General features: G+C 44.4%; 1 protein-coding gene across 2 annotated transcripts in view; it reads right to left on the bottom strand.

Moving 5' to 3' along the window:
• Window positions 1-12890: 12890 nt before the first annotated feature.
• Window positions 12891-16831, bottom strand: part of ANXA2 (annexin A2) — a 45188-nt gene continuing 41247 nt past the window's right edge. For both annotated transcript variants that reach the window (XM_075897687.1, XM_075897688.1), the window contains 3 exons: window positions 16349-16407; window positions 14654-14776; window positions 12891-13259 (listed from right to left, as the gene is read on the bottom strand). In XM_075897687.1, the coding sequence (XP_075753802.1) occupies window positions 13200-13259; window positions 14654-14776; window positions 16349-16407 (242 nt within the window). In that variant the 3' untranslated portion in view covers window positions 12891-13199. The remainder of the gene's footprint in view (window positions 13260-14653; window positions 14777-16348; window positions 16408-16831) is intronic.

Genomic DNA, 16831 nt, shown 5'->3' with positions numbered 1-16831 from the left:
TAAATGAAATTTTTGTGGATGGGCAACCTCGATAAAAAACCAAGTACTATCAAGTTTACATTTCCTGAAAATAATTAAATCTATCCATGTTATTTTACATGTAGTCATGTGTGTTAGTGTTTTTAACCATCTACCTTAAAAGAAAAAGCAGAACAATTCATTCCTAGCTATTAACTTAGAGGAGGACATACCTGAAAAGATCATTTGAAAGAAAGTTCAAAAAAAGGATTTGAAGTCTGGCCCTCTTAACACTACCGCTCTTGAGTAAACTATTACCTAAAAGTAAGTAGGTATAAAAGATCATGTTCATAGAACTTTGCTTCCTGGCAAAGTGAGCCAGCCATTACATTAGGAAACTACACTTAGCCTACCTGGACTTCTCATCAACTTTTTTGAAATGTGAATTTTACATTAAGAATTAAGTACAATTATCTTTAAAAAAAACCACCGTGAAAAAAGACACAGCTCATTGGCTATCTTCATTAAGCCACTGACCTCTATAACCTAGATATACAGGAGTCATTCCACCCAATGAATTCTTTATCTATTTAAAATTTAAAGTTTCTTAAGTATAAACACCTGACTTTGCACATAGAAGGAAAGCATTCTGACACCCATGAATAATTGGAACTCTCCTTTAGCAAACCCACTTTAAAAGCACATGTTCACAGAAATTATTCTAATTGTTTTATTATCACTAAAGATTACAGAAGTGCAAAGGATGTTCAGCTGTTAGCAATTAAACCCTCAGTTGTTAATATGAAAACAGCAAAAGAAGTGGGATGTGTTTAATTTCCCACTGAGAAAGCCAGGAGAATTCTTTCGAAAGCACCTGTTTCCATCAGCAAGTAACAAATAATGTTGCTAGAGAATGGCTGCATCTAGATTGGCATGGACACTTTTCCGCAAAAGCACTTTTTGCAGAAAAGCATCCGGGCCAATCTAGATGCGCTTTTCTGCAAAAAGCCCCAATCACCATTTTCGCGATCGGGGCTTTTTTGCAGAAAACAAATCTGAGCTGTCTACACTGGCCCTTTTGCACAAAAGCTTTGCACAAAAGGGACTTTTGCCTGAACGGGAGCAGAATAGTATTTCCGCAAGAAGCACTGATTTCTTACAGTAGGAAATTCAAGCGGCCAGTGTAGACAGCTGGCAAGTTTTTCTGGAAAAGCGGCTGATTTTCTGGAAAAACTGGCCAGTCTAGACACAGCCGAAATGTTTTTGGTCCTAAAGACTTCTTATTGAGGGAACAGGGAAAAGAAGTCCCGTGCTGCCTTATGCCATTATTAACCTGCTTTTTAAATAGATGTGTATAAAGCCCTCTTGGTTTTGAGCAACCCAAACATTTTTAGAATTGAAAGGACCTGTTTGAGCTCCCAAATCCTATAACGCACTTTAGAATTAGAGACACACCAGTTATCAATATCATGGGTAATTATTCCCACTAAATATGCCTTTAATTTGAGCTTCTGGGGAAAGTCAAAACAGTATTTTTACATTAAGCTTTAGAAAGACAAGGTTAGTCAAGAGTCTAAAAAATGTAAATGTTTGCAGAGACCTCTGTTTACTGTATTTTTTTTTTTTTTTTTTTTTTTAAGAGACAGTGAAAGTTCGAAGCTTTCTCGGAGCTCCCTCTTGTGAGCAACTGCTAAAAATGCATCTCTATTAAGAAACTGCAATTTCGCATCAAGATCTTTGTTTATGTGTCATGCCCCTAAGGGTCTTGACAACATCAAGCTGTAGTTCCAAGAATATTATTTATATGTAACTATTTGTCTCTAGAGGGGAAATGTCAGTTTTCTGGGGCTCCGGTATGTGAACGCACTAGGCAACGCAGTACGGGAAGGAGGCGGACAGCCCTTTGTGGGGAAAGAACAGGTTACGAACTATTTAGAAAAGCTAAACATACACAAAGCCCTGGGTCCAGATTTAATGCCTCCGAGGGTACTGAGGGAGTTAGCAAATGTCATTATCTTTGAAAACTTGTGGAGATCGGGAAAGATCCTGGATGACTGGAAAAAGGCAAATGTAGTGCCCATCTTTTAAAAAGGGAAGAAGGACAATCCAGGGAACTACAGACCAGTCACCCTTACCTCAGTCCCTGGAAAAATCATGGAGGGGATTCTCAAGGAATCCATTTTGAAGCACTTGGAAGAGGGAAAAGTGATCAGGAATAGTCAACATGGATTCACAAAGGGCAAGTCATGCCTGACCAATCTGATTAGCTTCTATGATGCTCTTTGGATATGGGAAAGTCAGTGGATGTGATATACCTTGATTTTAGCAAAGCTTTTGATACGGTCTCCCACAATATTCTTGCCAGCAAGTTAAGGGAGTATGGATTGGATAAATGGACTGTAAGATGTCTAGCCAGCTTTCTATCCTGTCACGCCCAATGGGTAGTGATTAATGGCTCGATGTCAGGATGGTGGTCAGTTTCTAGTGGAGTGCCCTGAGGATCGGTTCTAGGACCGGTTTTGTTCAACATCTTTATTAATGACCTGGATGAGGGGATGGGTTGCACCCTCAGCACGTTTGCAGATGACACTAAGCTAGGGAGAGAGGTAGATACACTGGAGGGCAGGAATAGGGTCCACAGTGACCTAGACAGATTGGGCCAAAAGAAATCAGATGAGGTTCAACAAGGACAAGTGTAGAGTCCTGCACTTGGGATGGAAGAATCCCAAGCATTGGTACAGGCTAACTAAGTAGCAGTTCTGCAGAAAAGGGCCTGGGGGTTACAGTGGATAAGAAACTGGACATGAGTCAACAATGTGCCTTGTAGCCAAGAAGGCTAATGGCATTGTTAGGAGGTCGCGTACTCCCAGTCCTTACCCAGGCGGGGTCGTTGCCCTCAACTTGTCAGCCGCTGGGCTTGCAACTCCTACACCTGTCATGGGCTACTTCCTTTCCCACTGTTCCCCTTCTGTATGCCCCCTGGCTGACACCTCACAGCCGCCTCCCTCCAGGCCACTCACGCCAGACTCGCCCTCAGCCAATCTGTCCTGTTTGCGCTCCCCTGCCTCTTCCCTTCTCCTCCTTCTGGGTTCTTGTTCCACATCTTGTCCCCCTTCTCTTCTCCCTCTGGCTTTCTGAGGGTGACCTTTTGAGAGGCCTGCTCCTCACAGGCCCCTCCCCTCACGGTCAGGATGTTCCCTCACTCCCCACACCCCCCCTCCGCTTCCGGCCTCGGCGTGCGTTGCACTGGCTGGTGCATCCCCCACCTCACGTCCGAGCCCCGATTGTTGCGCCCCAGGTTTGCAGCCGCGCCTTCCCGGGCATGAGTGCAGGGTTGTATCACCCTTTCACAGGCATATTAGGTTGCATTAGGAGGAGCATTGCCAGCAGATCTAGAGAAGTGATTATTCCCCTTTATTCAGCTCTGGTGAGGCCACATCTGGAATATTTTGTCCAGTTCCAGGCCACCACTATAGAAAGGATGTGGATGCATTGGAGAGGGTCCAGTGGAGGGCAACCAAAATGATAAGGGGGTGGAGCACATGACCTATGAGGAGAGACTGAGGGATTTGGGTTTGTTTAGTCTGCAGAAGAGAAGAACATAAGAACGGCCACACTGGGTCAGACCAAAGGTCCTTCTAGCCCAGTATCCTGTCTGCCGACAGTGGCCAGCACCAGGTACCCCAGAGAGGGTGGACCGAAGACAATGATCAAGCAATTTGTCTCCTGCTATCCCTCTCCAGCCTCTGACAAACAGAGGCCAAGGACACCATTTTATCCCCTGGCTAATAGCCTTTTATGGACCTAACCTCCATGAAATTATCCAGCTTCGCTTTAAACTCTATTATAGTCCTAGCCTTCACAGCCTCCTCTGGCAAGGAGTTCCACAGGTTGACTACACGCTGTGTGAAGAAGAACTTTCTTTTATTCCTTTTAAACCTGCTACCAATTAATTTCATTTGGTGTCCTCTAGTTCTTATTTATTAGTTTCCTAAATAGAACTTTTCTTTATCAGCCCTCTCCACACCACTCATGATTTTATAGACCTCTATCATATCTCCCCTCAGTCTCCTCTTTTCTAAACTGAAAAGTCCCAGTCGCTTTAACCTCTCCTCATATGGGACCCGTTCCAAACCCCTAATCATTTTAGTTGCCCTTTTCTGAACCCTTTCCAAGGCCAAAATATCTTTTTTGAGGTGAGGAGACCACATCTGTACACAGTATTCAAGATGTGGGCGTACCATAGTTTTATGGGCCAGTAAGATATTCTGGGTCTTATTTTCTATCCCTTTCCTAATAATTCCTAGCAACCTATTTGCCTTTTTGACCGCCACTGCACACTGTGTGGAAGTTTTCAGAGAACTGTCCACGATAACTCCAAGATCTCTTTCCTGATTTGTTGTAGGCAAATTAGCCCCCATCATACTGTACATATAGTTGGGGTTATTTTTCCCAATGTGCATTACTTTACACTTATCCACATTAAATTTCATTTGCCACTTTGCTGCCCAAGCTTATATAGCTCTGGTAGACCCTCCCCCTGACTGAGGCTCAGCCAATTAACAGAGGCTTCTAGGTTTCAAACCTTTTAGAAGCTCCTTCAAACAAACAAACAAGCAAACAGACAGACAAACACAAGCTCAGCACACAGCAAATAACTCCCCCCCACACAAACACACACACTTCAGACAGCCACCTACCACAAGGGTCCCGTTTTTACTCCTCTTTTACCTGGAGAACTCCCTCTCCAAACTCTCCTGTTAGCTGTTCCTGGTCGCTGAGTCACCGGCTTATATAGCTCTGGTAGCCCCGCCCCCTGACTGAGGCTCAGCCAATTAACAGAGGCTTCTAGGTTTCAAACCTTTTAGAAGCTCCTTCAAACAAACAAATAATCAAACAAACAAACCAAACAGACAAACACAAGCTCAGCACACAGCAAATAACTCCCCCGCCCTCTCCCCACACACACACTTCAGACAGCCACTTACCACAAGGGTCCCGTTTTTACTCCTCTTTTACCTGGAGAACTCCCTCTCCAAACTCTCCTGTTCGCAAGAGTGAGGGGAGATTTGATAGCAGCCTTCAACTTCCTGAAGGGAGGTTCCAAAGAGGCTGGAGAAAGGCTGTTCACAGTACTGATGGATGGCAGAACAAGGAGCAATGGTTTCAAGTTACAGTGGGGGAGGTCTAGGTTGGAGATTAGGAAAAACTATTTCACTAGGAGGGTGGTGAAGCACTGGGATGGGTTCCCTAGGGAGGGGGTGGAATCTCCAGCCCTAGAGGTTTTTAAGTCTCAGCTTGACAGAGTTCTGGCTGGGATGATTTAGTTGGGATTGGTCCTGCCTTGGGCAGGGGGCTGGACTTGATGACCTCCTGAGGTCTCTTCCAGCTCTATGATTCTATGAATAGGAGAAAACAGTTTCTAGCTGACCTTCCTCCTAGGGGGCTCATCAACTCCTACTATAGTCAGCAAAAAAATCAAATATGAAGAACTAAGGGGTGCTCCTCCCCAGCCAGTGCAGAAAACTCCTGCTCCTTCACAGCAAGAAGTAACTGAAACCACTTGGAGACCCAATAGCAAGAACTTTTCTGCTTTTGTTCAATGTATGTCGTCGGTTTTTTAGGTCAAACTTGGGCAATAGGCTCCCTGGCTCAGAAATCTGTGTCTGGCTCCTGACTTGGCTATACATGACTAGTTTCCTTGCCAAGGCATTCTGTGCCTCAGCTTCCCATTTGTTAAATTGGGTTCTTACCTCTCTCCCGCACCAGGGATCTGTGGTCATGATTTACTTAGTACCTAAGGCCCAGATCCTCAAAAGCATTTGTGAACCCCTCAGGTTCCTCACTGATGACGTCTGGAGATTCCCTGGTTGTTGTGAGATCTTGTGCTGCAGTTGGGGCTCCTAAGCCAGAAAGTGCTCTTAGGATTCTCTGAGGCCTTTGTGTACCATTGGGAGGGGAATGCTAGGGTGCATGTTCTACTGACTAACACCTGAAGGCAATGAAAACCAAGGTCTTGCCTCTGCTCAATCAGCACAGATTCCCAAGTGTAGCTTTTAAAGAGCTCTTCCGTGCACAGTGGATGGTGAATGATGTAGTGGCCATCTTTGGTAAACTAAGGATCTAAACTATACTGCTTACAAATTTCAGTTCTACTTACACAGGCTTTTTAGGTACTGGCCTTGCAGAGAGTGGAATTGTTAGTGCCCAGCCTCCAATGCTAATGCTAAAATCCCAACCTTGCAAATTTGTCATCGATTTTGGAGTCTCACTAAGGAACTGTATGAAGAGCATGATTTAAACCAAACGTTTTAGGTTTGTACTCAAACATACCAGTCCTGAAATGAAAGCTAAAATATTTGTGTATATTTAATTAAAGTTTTTTTCATACTAATATATGTAAAGTCTGTTTGTGCTTGGACTCCCTCCTCCCTCATTCAAACACTGAGAAAGGTGTTTTAGGAAAAGAAGAGGTATTAAACTAAAGATACTTGGGGCTGTTAGTTCCTGGGCCTTTTTGACATAGGGTCTCATTTTCACATGACTGCTTTTATTTCTGTTCCGTGTTCATACAAAATGACACTGGCCTTCCAAATCTAAATTTAACTTTGCTTTTCATTAACCACTTACATGGAATTTCTGGAGAGGGGAGTTTTGAATGTCCCCTAGCAGAGAAGCTGAGCACATGAGCCATCAAACTCTAGCTGCGCATTCCATTGACTGCAAAAAAATCTCTGTTGTCTGATTTCTTTTATGGGACTACATTGAGATATGACATCTAATTATATTAAGCTAGTGATCTGCTCTCTTGGCAAGTAGTTTTAATGTACAAATCCAGAAGGAAAGGTGTTTTTGTGAGCAGGTAGGAATGCTGCTGCTCCATCAAGCATTACATTGGAGGTGCTCCTGGAAAAAAAATTACATTTGTGTATACAGAGCCCAAGACTGCAGCTGAATTTTGGTCACTGCAGATATTTCCACACCAAATCTGAAAAGCTAGCTGTGTGGCAGCAAGAAAAACTGCTTCCTGCTTTAAGAGCAACATGACCTGGGTAGCTGTTTGTGGCCCATCCACCTTTCAAAAAGGTTGCTTTAAAAAAAATCTCCAGGCAGTAGAACCGTCTTTGCAGCAGGGCTACAGGCCAGATAACATCTGAGGGGAACACCTGATGCTTGTTGGTGGCTCTCTGCTACTAAAAGGCATCACAGCTGCTAAGTGAGGGCATTAGGTTTTCCTATTACAGTTATGTAATATGCCAATATTTATATGTTAATATTTATATTATATTTACATTTAGATATTTATATAAATATTTATGTTCAACTATTTATATCACATCCCAACCACACACACGCACCAAGCTTGGGCCCCTCTGTTGAGCAGCATGTAATTATACACAATGGCAACCAACGAGCAGACCACGTTAAGCCCTGAACCCACACTAAGACCCATAGTGAGGTTCCTCTCCCTCTGGCGCTCCCGAAGGCCACGAGAGCCCAGCTCAGCCTTGCAGAGCTGGAGCCCATCGCCTACACGGCTTTCGTATCGGTGTAACTCTGTGTGGCTGTGTCTAGACTGCATCCCTTTTCTGTAAAAGGGACACAAATTAGACACATCGCAATTGCAAATGAAGCAGGGATTTAAATCCCCCCGCTTCATTTGCATAAACGTGGCTGCCGCTTTTTTTCGGCTCGGAGCTTTGCTGGCAAAAAGCGCCAGTCTAGACGGGGATCTTTCAGAAAATAAAGCCTTTTCCGAAAGATCTCTTATTCCCTTTTTTAAGAGCAATAAGGGATCTTTCGGAAAAAGCTTTATTTTCCAAAAGATCCCCGTCTAGACTGGCGCTTTTTGCCGGCAAAGCTCCGAGCCGGAAAAAAGCGGCAGCCACGTTTATGCAAATGAAGCGGGGGGGATTTAAATCCCCGCTTCATTTGCAATTGCGAGGTGTCTAATTTGCATTGCTTTTACGGAAAAGGGATGCAGTCTAGACACAGCTTGTGGGTAAGGCCTGTGCCTTTGTACCAAGAGAGTGGTAGTGGTACGGCTCTCTAGCATGGATGAAGTCATGCTGGTGCAAAGGACAAAGGCTGCAGCTGGTAGGAGAAGCATTCAAGGCAAAAGACTCATGCGCACAAAATGAGACCCCAAGGGTGTCAGGAAAATCTTTCACAGGAATAGAAAATAGCTTTTCTGACCCTTTGGGGGTTTTAAAATCCACTCTCATGGGCCCTTCCAAGACTGGAAGAGTGTGGTGCCTTTCGCTAGCAGATGGGCTGTCAGTGGTTAACGAGCAGCCCCCCGATCAACGTCAGTGCGGGGCTGCTCCAGGCTGGTCTAGCCAGAGCAGCTCCCTGCTTGTGGCATGCCTCCAGCCAAGCTGCCACAGCCACAGCGGGCCCAGCCTAGCCGGAGCAACCCCCTCAGCCGGAGCAGCCCCTGCCCATAGAGGAGGGGCCACTCCCACCTGCCACGCCTTGCCACAGGTGGGGGCCGCACCAGCCCCACTCACCCCCATTTAAGCTTTTAACTGGTTAACTGATGAAATAGGATTGTACATCCCTAATGAGAGTCGCTCCTTTCCATGGTAAGCAGGAGGGCAGGACAGACCTCAGCTCCTTTTAGCGGTTAGTTCACATACAAGGTACTGGGTGGCAGTGTTTTGGCTCCTCAGAAGAATGGCCATGCTGGGTCATATCAAAGATCCATCTAGCCCAGTATCCTGTCTGCCGACAGTGGCCAATGCCAGATGCCCCAAAGGGAGGGAACACAACAGGTAATCCTCACGTGATCCCTCTCCTGTCAGCCACCTCCAGAGAAACAGAGGTAGGGACACCATTCCTACCCATCCCTGCTAATAGCCTTTGATGGATCTACCATCCATGAATTTAGCTCGCTCTTTTGTGGACTCTGTTAAAGTTCTAGTCTTTACAACATCCTCTGGCAAGGAGTTACACAGGTTGACTGTGCACTCAATGAAGAAAATAGTCTATTTGTTTCTTTTAAACCTGCTGCCTATTAATTTCATTTAGTGATCCCTAGTTCTTATATTGTGGAAATAAGTAAATAACTTTTCCTTATTGACCTTTTTGACACCAGTCATGATTTTATAGACCTCTATCAAATTCCCCCTTTGCTAAACTGAAAAGTCTAATCTTTTTAATCTCTCTTCATATGGGACCCGTTCCAAACCCCTAATCACTTTTATTGCCTGTCTCTCAACCTTTTCCCATGCCAATTAAGGATGTTAAGGACTAGTCGACTAGCCGATAAGCAAATGCTTATCACATAGTCAACTAGTCAATTCCACCCCCGCCCCTGGGCCCGTGTTGCCTCTATCAGATAGAGGCAACAAAGTGTGTAGGGGGAGGGTGGGAAGAGAGACGGTATTTCAAAGCGGCAGTGCTGCATGGATCCCCGGGTCAGCTGGGAACACCCCAGCTGATCCCAGGCTCGGGTGGCATTTCTGTGGAACCCAGGATCAGCTGGGGAGTCCCCAGCTGACCCCAGGTTCTGAGGAAATGCTGTGCGGAACCACGGGCTGACCTCGGGTTCCACATTGAATTTCAAATTGGCAGTGCAACATGGAGCCCGGGGTCAGCGGGGGACTCTGAGTCCCCTGCTGACCCCAGGCTCCATGAGGACACTTCCACTTTGAAATGCACAAGCGCCCCCACTGTTTAACTGGGTGAACTGTTTCTGTTTAATCTCATTTTCATGTAGTCCCCCTTTCTAAAATTAAATGGCACAGTGTTGGGCAGCTGAGGAGTTTTTCCCACCACAGGGATGTTATATTTACCTCTTAGGACTAAATCAAGAATTGCCTCTCCCCTTGTGGGTTCCAGAACCAGCTGCTCCAAAACGCAGTCATTTAAGGTATCAAGAACTTTTATCCCTGCATCCCATCCTGAGGTGTCATGTACCCAATCAATATGGAGATAATTGAAATCCCCCACTATTATTATTGTGATAGCCTTGCTAAATTCCCTCAGTCACTATCACTGTCCTGATCAGGTGGTCGATAATATATCCCTACTGATATATTCTGATTATTGGAGCATGGAATTACTATCCATAAAGATTGTGTAGAACATTTTGGCTCACTTAAGAAATAGGTCAACGGAGGGATGATAGGAGTCACTATAGAGAACTTTCTGGGTGTCTGGCTGATGAGTCTTGCCCACATGCTCAGGGTTTAGCTGATCGCCATATTTGGGGTCGGGAAGGAATTTTCCTCCAGGGTAGCTTGGCAGAGGCCCTGGAGGTTTTTCGCCTTTCTCTGTAGCATGGGGCACAGATCACAGCTAGAGGATTCTCTGCATCTTGGGGTCTTCAAAGTATTTGAAGGCTTCAATATCTGAGACATAGATGAGAGGATTATTCTAAGAGGGGTGGGTGCGATTCTGTGGCCTGCACTGTGCAGGGGTCAGACTAGATGATCATAATGGTCCCTTCTGACCTTAAAGTCTATTTTTACTTCGAGTCTACATTTTCTTCATTGTGCCACTCTCTCACCACCACATGTTCTGTCCTTCCAATATATTTTGTGCCCTGGTATGACTGTGTCCCATTGATTGTCCTCATTCCATCAAGTTTTTGCGATGCCTGTTATATCAATAGCCTCCTTTAATGAGGCACGCTAGTCCAACTATCTTACTTAGACTTCTAGCATTTGTGTATAAGCACTTTAATAAGTAGCTAAATTCACTTTGTGGCAAACCATGGTGCTCAGAATTTCCCTTGTGCCCCAGGGCAGAGTCTGCAAGGGTTGGGCTAGTGACTCAGGCCCTGCCTGACTTCTGGGGATGGGGGCAAGAGGACATGGAATGGCTGGAGTGGCTACTGTGATTGGGCCGAGGAGCGAAGTCTGGAGCTGTCAGCAATTGCTTCCTGAAAGACAAGGGTGAAGCATCAGGCCCCTCTTCCCAGTCTGGAGCCAGCTGTGGCCTCACCTCTCAGGAGCTCCCCTGCACTTTCTATGCCAAGCTCTAGCCCAAACCTGGGCTGACCTCCATATTTCCCATGCAACCACCTCTCCATTCCTCCCTGTGCCTGATTCTCCTGTTCCCCAAGCTGAGTGTCCGACCACCTCTCCAATCCTCCTCCGGAGCCCTTCCCCGCCCCCTGCCTCAGCAAGTATGGTGGTTGCTTTCACACAGCAGCTCCCTGTGGTGAAAGTGTTTGATTGGGGCAGGTGTACTGTGAGTGTACATCCATGTCTGTGCCTTCCCTGGATTCAGCCTCACTTAGGGTCGGGGGTGAAGCTCTGACATAAGGAGCAGGGCAGCCAATGACCCCACAGAGGCACACTCCTCCCCCCAATTACTGCAGCTTGCAAATGTTTTGCTTTGCTTTCCTGGTGTCAGGCCATCAGTGTAAGGGTCTGAGGTTGAAATTTAGGTCCATTAATGGCTACTAGCCAGGATGGGTAGAAATGGTGTCCCTAGCCTCTGTTTGTCTGGAAATGGATGACAAGGGAGGGATCACATGATGATTGCCTGTTGCGTTCACTCCCTCTGGGGCATCTGGCCACTGTCAGCAGACAGGATACTGGGCTGGATGGACCTTTGGTTTGACCCAGTATGGCCGGTCTGATGTTCTAAATTGGAGCTAAATGTAAGTTGTGAATTCCTAGGACCCGGTCCTGACACAAGTAGTCCATGCTCCCTGTTGGAAAAATCTGGCCCAGAATCTCTGTCGGGACTAGCAAGCCATTGCACTCCCGGACAGTGAACATTTATTTCAGTTCTAATAACATTTTCTAAAACAGAGCCTGCTGGATGGGGGACATCAGTTACAAACATTAATGAAGCAGAGAGAGGAAACAGAAGAATGTCAGGTTAGATAAAATGCAGAGACCAACATGATTTGGTTTCCGAGGCCACTCACTGTGAAGTTTATATTACTGGATATGATTTTACCACTTCAGGTGTATCAAAGGCGACCAGAAGGAAGGCCAGAAGCCACCTCCAGATCAAGAACAGCCGGGAACTTAATCAATGCCTGTAACTGTCTGCAATCCAGTATGAAACAGCATTTTTTTGTAAACGAATTCAGAATAATCTGAAAAAATAGGGCGTGTTCCCCTTTAAAATTAGACAGGTGCGTTCAGTGAAAGATTAGTATTATCTACTGAATGGTCCCACTGGCCAGCTCAAGAGGTATATTTGACAAATTTGAAAAGCTCAGTTCTCATTCCTGCATGGTATAACCTTCTGCAGATTGTCAGATCCTGCTCTGAAATATTTTCTAGCACCCTCCTACTCACTCCCGCCCCCCAATTCATGGTATTAAGCTCTTATTTCTAGATCATCATCATCATCATGAGATATCCAATCTCAAACTGCCTCTGATCTAGCAAGGAATATTTCTCATCCAGGGCCTTGCATCAGGGCAACATGAAGAAAATTTCATGGAGAAAATAAAGCAGGCAAAAAACTGTAAGGCTGTGTCTACATTGGCATCCCTTTCCGGAAAAGGGATGCTAATGAGACACATCGCGATTGCAAATTCCGCGGGGGATTTAAATATCCCCCGCGGCATTTGCATTTACATGGCTGCTGCTTTTTTCCGGCTTGGGGATAAGCCGGAGAAAAGCGCCGGTCTAGACGTGATTCTCCGGAAAATAAGCCCTTTTCCGGAGGATCTCTTATTCCTACTTTCAAGTAGGAGTAAGCGATCCTCCGGAAAAGGGCTTATTTTCCAGAGAATCACGTCTAGACTGGCGCTTTTCTCCGGCTTATCCCCAAGCCGGAAAAAAGCAGCAGCCATGTAAATGCAAATGCCGCGGGGGATATTTAAATCCCCCGCGGAATTTGCAATCGCGATGTGTCTCATTAGCATCCCTTTTCCGGAAAGGGATGCCAATGTAGACACAGCCTGAATGTTTACATGTCAGTCTACGCTATGAAACAAAGCACCCAACAGAAAGACATGTTTTCTTAAAGTAAAAATTCAGTTTTATTTGTATTTCAACAGAAACATTACATAAAGAGGCAGAGTCTTTCACAAACACATTTCACCTCCTTATCCTTGGAATGTTCATTTTTCTTGCGAAAAAGGACTTTGGTAAAGCCAAGCAATGCACTGTTATCTAGAGAAGTACAAGAAAGCAAACAATACCATCCATCTTGCAAATACAGAGGCAAGTTAAAGTTAGCTAGGCAAGTCGATTTTCCTAGGACTGCAGGAAGATTAAGAACAAAAAAGCACATCTGTTGACAGATTTCTTTGGTCACAGTTTTCAGTCCTCTCCTCCACACAGGTTCAGCAGTGCCCTCTGGTAATCGCCCTTTGTATCTTGCTGCAAAGTGAGAGAAGAAAAATGAAAAGGAAACTTTAGGAAGAAGCAAAGATTACACAAAGTCCCAGGGTGACCGCACTCTATCATGGACTTGCTGGAAAAAGTTCGAGTAGGAGTTTATTTATAGGCAGAAGTTTCTACACTGTTTGGCAGGTACCATGATAAAAGTGGGACCAATAAGGGGAATTATATAAAATTTACAAATTAATGGCAAGGAGCAAAGGAACATGGTTCAATTCTATCCTATAGTTACCATCTATTCACTAATCTCTTCTGGTCACTGCCAACCTGGAGCAGATTTGAATAATTAATCTAAGGCTATGCCTACACACTGCAAGTTTTTTCAGCAGAAAATATGCTAATGGGGGACTCATTAGCATGAGTCAGCACATCATTAGCATATTTTCTGCCGATTCTTTTTGCACAAGGGGTTTTCGCGCAAAAAGAAGCAGTGTGGCTTCTTCCGTTTTGAGCCAAAAAAAACCCTTTTGTGCAAGATCCTTATGCCTCTCTGAGGCACTGTAGACAAACCCTAATGGCGGAAAAGCTTCTTGAACCCTCGCTTGCCCACCCACTCTCCAATTTGATCCAATTAAGGAAAATAAAACATTTCTATCATTCTAGATCAAAGGGCTTGGTATTACACAGCTTTCCCCCTTTCCTGAATACTGGACAGCGCCCTGATGTTGGGAACACAAACAGTAAGTAAACAATACAGGATTCATGCAAGAGGCCTGGTCTGCACAAGAAAATTAAGCCATTTTAACTCAGCAGCACAGTTAAGCCAACTGTGTAGACGGTGCTAGTTCCAGGAAAGCATTCTTCCATGAACATAGCTACCACCTCTCAGGGAGGTGTATTAATTACAGTGATGGTGGAATCCATCCTGCGTCTACTCTGAAACTAGTGGCACTGCTAAGTGGCACCAACAAAGCCCCCCATTGTCCATGTAATATTTTTAAAGAAAAAAAAATGGCTTGAGATTTATCTTCTGCATACTCCATATGGGCCAGGGCTATGGTAACTTCCACAGACAGCACGGCTTAGAATCAGGGCAGGATCTCGTCTTCCTTGGGCAGCTCCATAACAGCCTGTCTGCGGCTATTTTTTTCTGGTTCTCTTTGTGGGAAGGCCCAGCTTATTGACACCAACATTCTCCCCACAGACTGCTCAACACAGCAAAAGTGGCTTAAGCTCTGCATATAGCTAGATTCACTGTATCCAACTGCTGAAAGCTAAGGGTGGGATTTTCAGAAGTGAGAGACACTGATCCAACTGCTCCCACTGAAGCCAATGATAAAATTCCCACTGACTTTAGCAGGAATACTTAGACCAATGCTGGGTGCCTCTGAAAACCTCAGACATGGATTATAACAAGGAGCCTCATGATTTACCTGGATGAAATAATAGAGGGATTTTCCATATTTCCTCTTGAATTCACTCTTAATTTTCAGCATATCAACCTCCGAGCGGGAGACCATAATCCTGATCAGGATCTTATCACGGGTTCCTTTGCCCTAAAAGCAAATTTACATTGAGAGCTGTAGTATGGCGAAGTGAAAAAACGAGAGAACCAGTGTAATGTAAGAAGGAAGAAACTCTACTGATGAGCTGTACTTTGCCACAGGGACATAAGAACGGCCATATTGGGTCAGACCAAAGGTCCATCTAGCCCAGTATCCTGTCTGCTGACAGTGGCCAAAACCAGATGTCCCAGAGGGAGGGATCACAACAGGTAAACCTCATGTGATCTCTCCCGACATTCACCTCCAGAGAAAGAGGCCAGGGATACTATTCCTGCCCATCCTGGCTAATAGCCATTGATGGACCTAACCTCCATGAACTTCTTTCTGCATTCAAAGTCCTCCTAAAAACCTGAGAAACGAGCTTATTTTCCAAACAATACTCTCCACCACCTGACAAGAGACTATATTTCAGTGCAGCAATTAAAAACAAAATTAGCCTCTGAAGGGCAACCTTCCCTCAGCCCAAGTTTTAACTATTTTATGTTACTGCTCAGTCTGAACCCTAATCATTTGCAAGTGTTCCATTAAATCAATTTAAAGCACATGGGTCTGAGAGTCTGAAGGTTCAATCACCAGTTCAAAGAGGCTCATCACTAATGTATTTGGTATCTGGAAGGTTTCACTCAGACTTGCTTAACAATCCTCTCTCTAGGTAACAGAATGTTTATATATTTTATAATAATCTTTCGCTTCTTTTAATCAATCTTGTTTCATACTTGGGACCTTTTCTACAGTCTGGCGACTGAACTGGGACACAAGGTGATCTTACATGTGCCCTAAAACAATTTCTTGTGACTTGTGTTGGTTCATTGCCTGTATTTTCACACCCCAGAATTCTGGTATTCACCAGGTTGCAGTCGTGCACTTTGCAAAGTTTTCATTATTCCATTCCTACACTCACTTTCTCTTGCTATGTATGTTGTGTATGGAATCTCTCTGACTCCTACCCATGGGCCAGATACATTTCTCATTCACTTCGATGGAAGTCAGAGTAGGCTAGAGCTTGAACTTAGTTTGAGTATCAGGCTTTGTTCTAACTGCTCATCAGTGCTCCCAGCTTATCTAAGTCAGTCTAGCTTTTTGTCACTTTCCTCTACTTTAATTGGTGCTTACCCCGGAAACACCAGACTAAGTTTATTCTAGAAAAAAGTGAACACTAATATTTCATCAAGGTCTATATTCCTGGCCTAAGGAAAAACGTGCACGTGAGAGACTGGTGCGGAAAAACTGATAGTCACCACTGCTCTGCACTTTTAAGTAACAATTGTAGGGGCTTCTATTATAATTCTTTGTGTTCTACTTTTGCAAGCAGGTGCCATTAATCTATTTTTGCATCAAATGTCTCCTGACATCATTGATTAGGATACATTAGGCTAATTTCTCTATGCATAGAATTTAAAGCCTTCTTTTGCAGAAAGCTGGCCATGATGCCATCATTAGGTATTCCAGTGCCATCTAAACAATCACAGATTTCATGCAGACTAAAGATCAAAAGGTAGTTGACTACAAAGATGTACAAAAAATTCAGTACAAGGAAATAAGGCCTTCTTCAGTCCACCTTACCTTCATGGAGTCGTACAATCGATCAGCAAAATACAGCTGCTTGTTCTGAATGCACTGGACTGCAAAGTGAAGAACATAATATTAGTTAAGTATACTGCAGACAGTCAGATCAGCAAACTAAAATGACTTAGACTCCTTCTTTATAGATCTGATCGCTGAACTAGGAAAGGGTTTTCAAGATCTGATTGCTGAACTAAGAGAGGATTTTCCCACCCCCCAAAAAAACAAACCAACCAACAAAAACCTTAAGGACAAATGATCTGTGCCTGAAACATTTACTACCTAGAAGCTAATATGTTTAAGTAACTGTACCAAGGAAGGTATGCAATTTAACCATAAGTCCTTAAAAATCAAATAAAATATTTTCTTTCCTTCAATTGCCATCTTATCTCATTATGGCCCGTCCCCCCCAGGTTTCAGTCTTTGATCCATACTCATCTTAATACATTCTGATCACATTCTTTGAGAATGCAAATGCAGATG

This window comes from Pelodiscus sinensis, chromosome 14 (genome assembly GCF_049634645.1).
Source record: "Pelodiscus sinensis isolate JC-2024 chromosome 14, ASM4963464v1, whole genome shotgun sequence".
NCBI lineage: Eukaryota > Metazoa > Chordata > Testudines > Trionychidae > Pelodiscus > Pelodiscus sinensis.
Note: the sequence above shows the minus strand (reverse complement) of the source record. Positions and strands in the feature narration are given on the sequence as shown.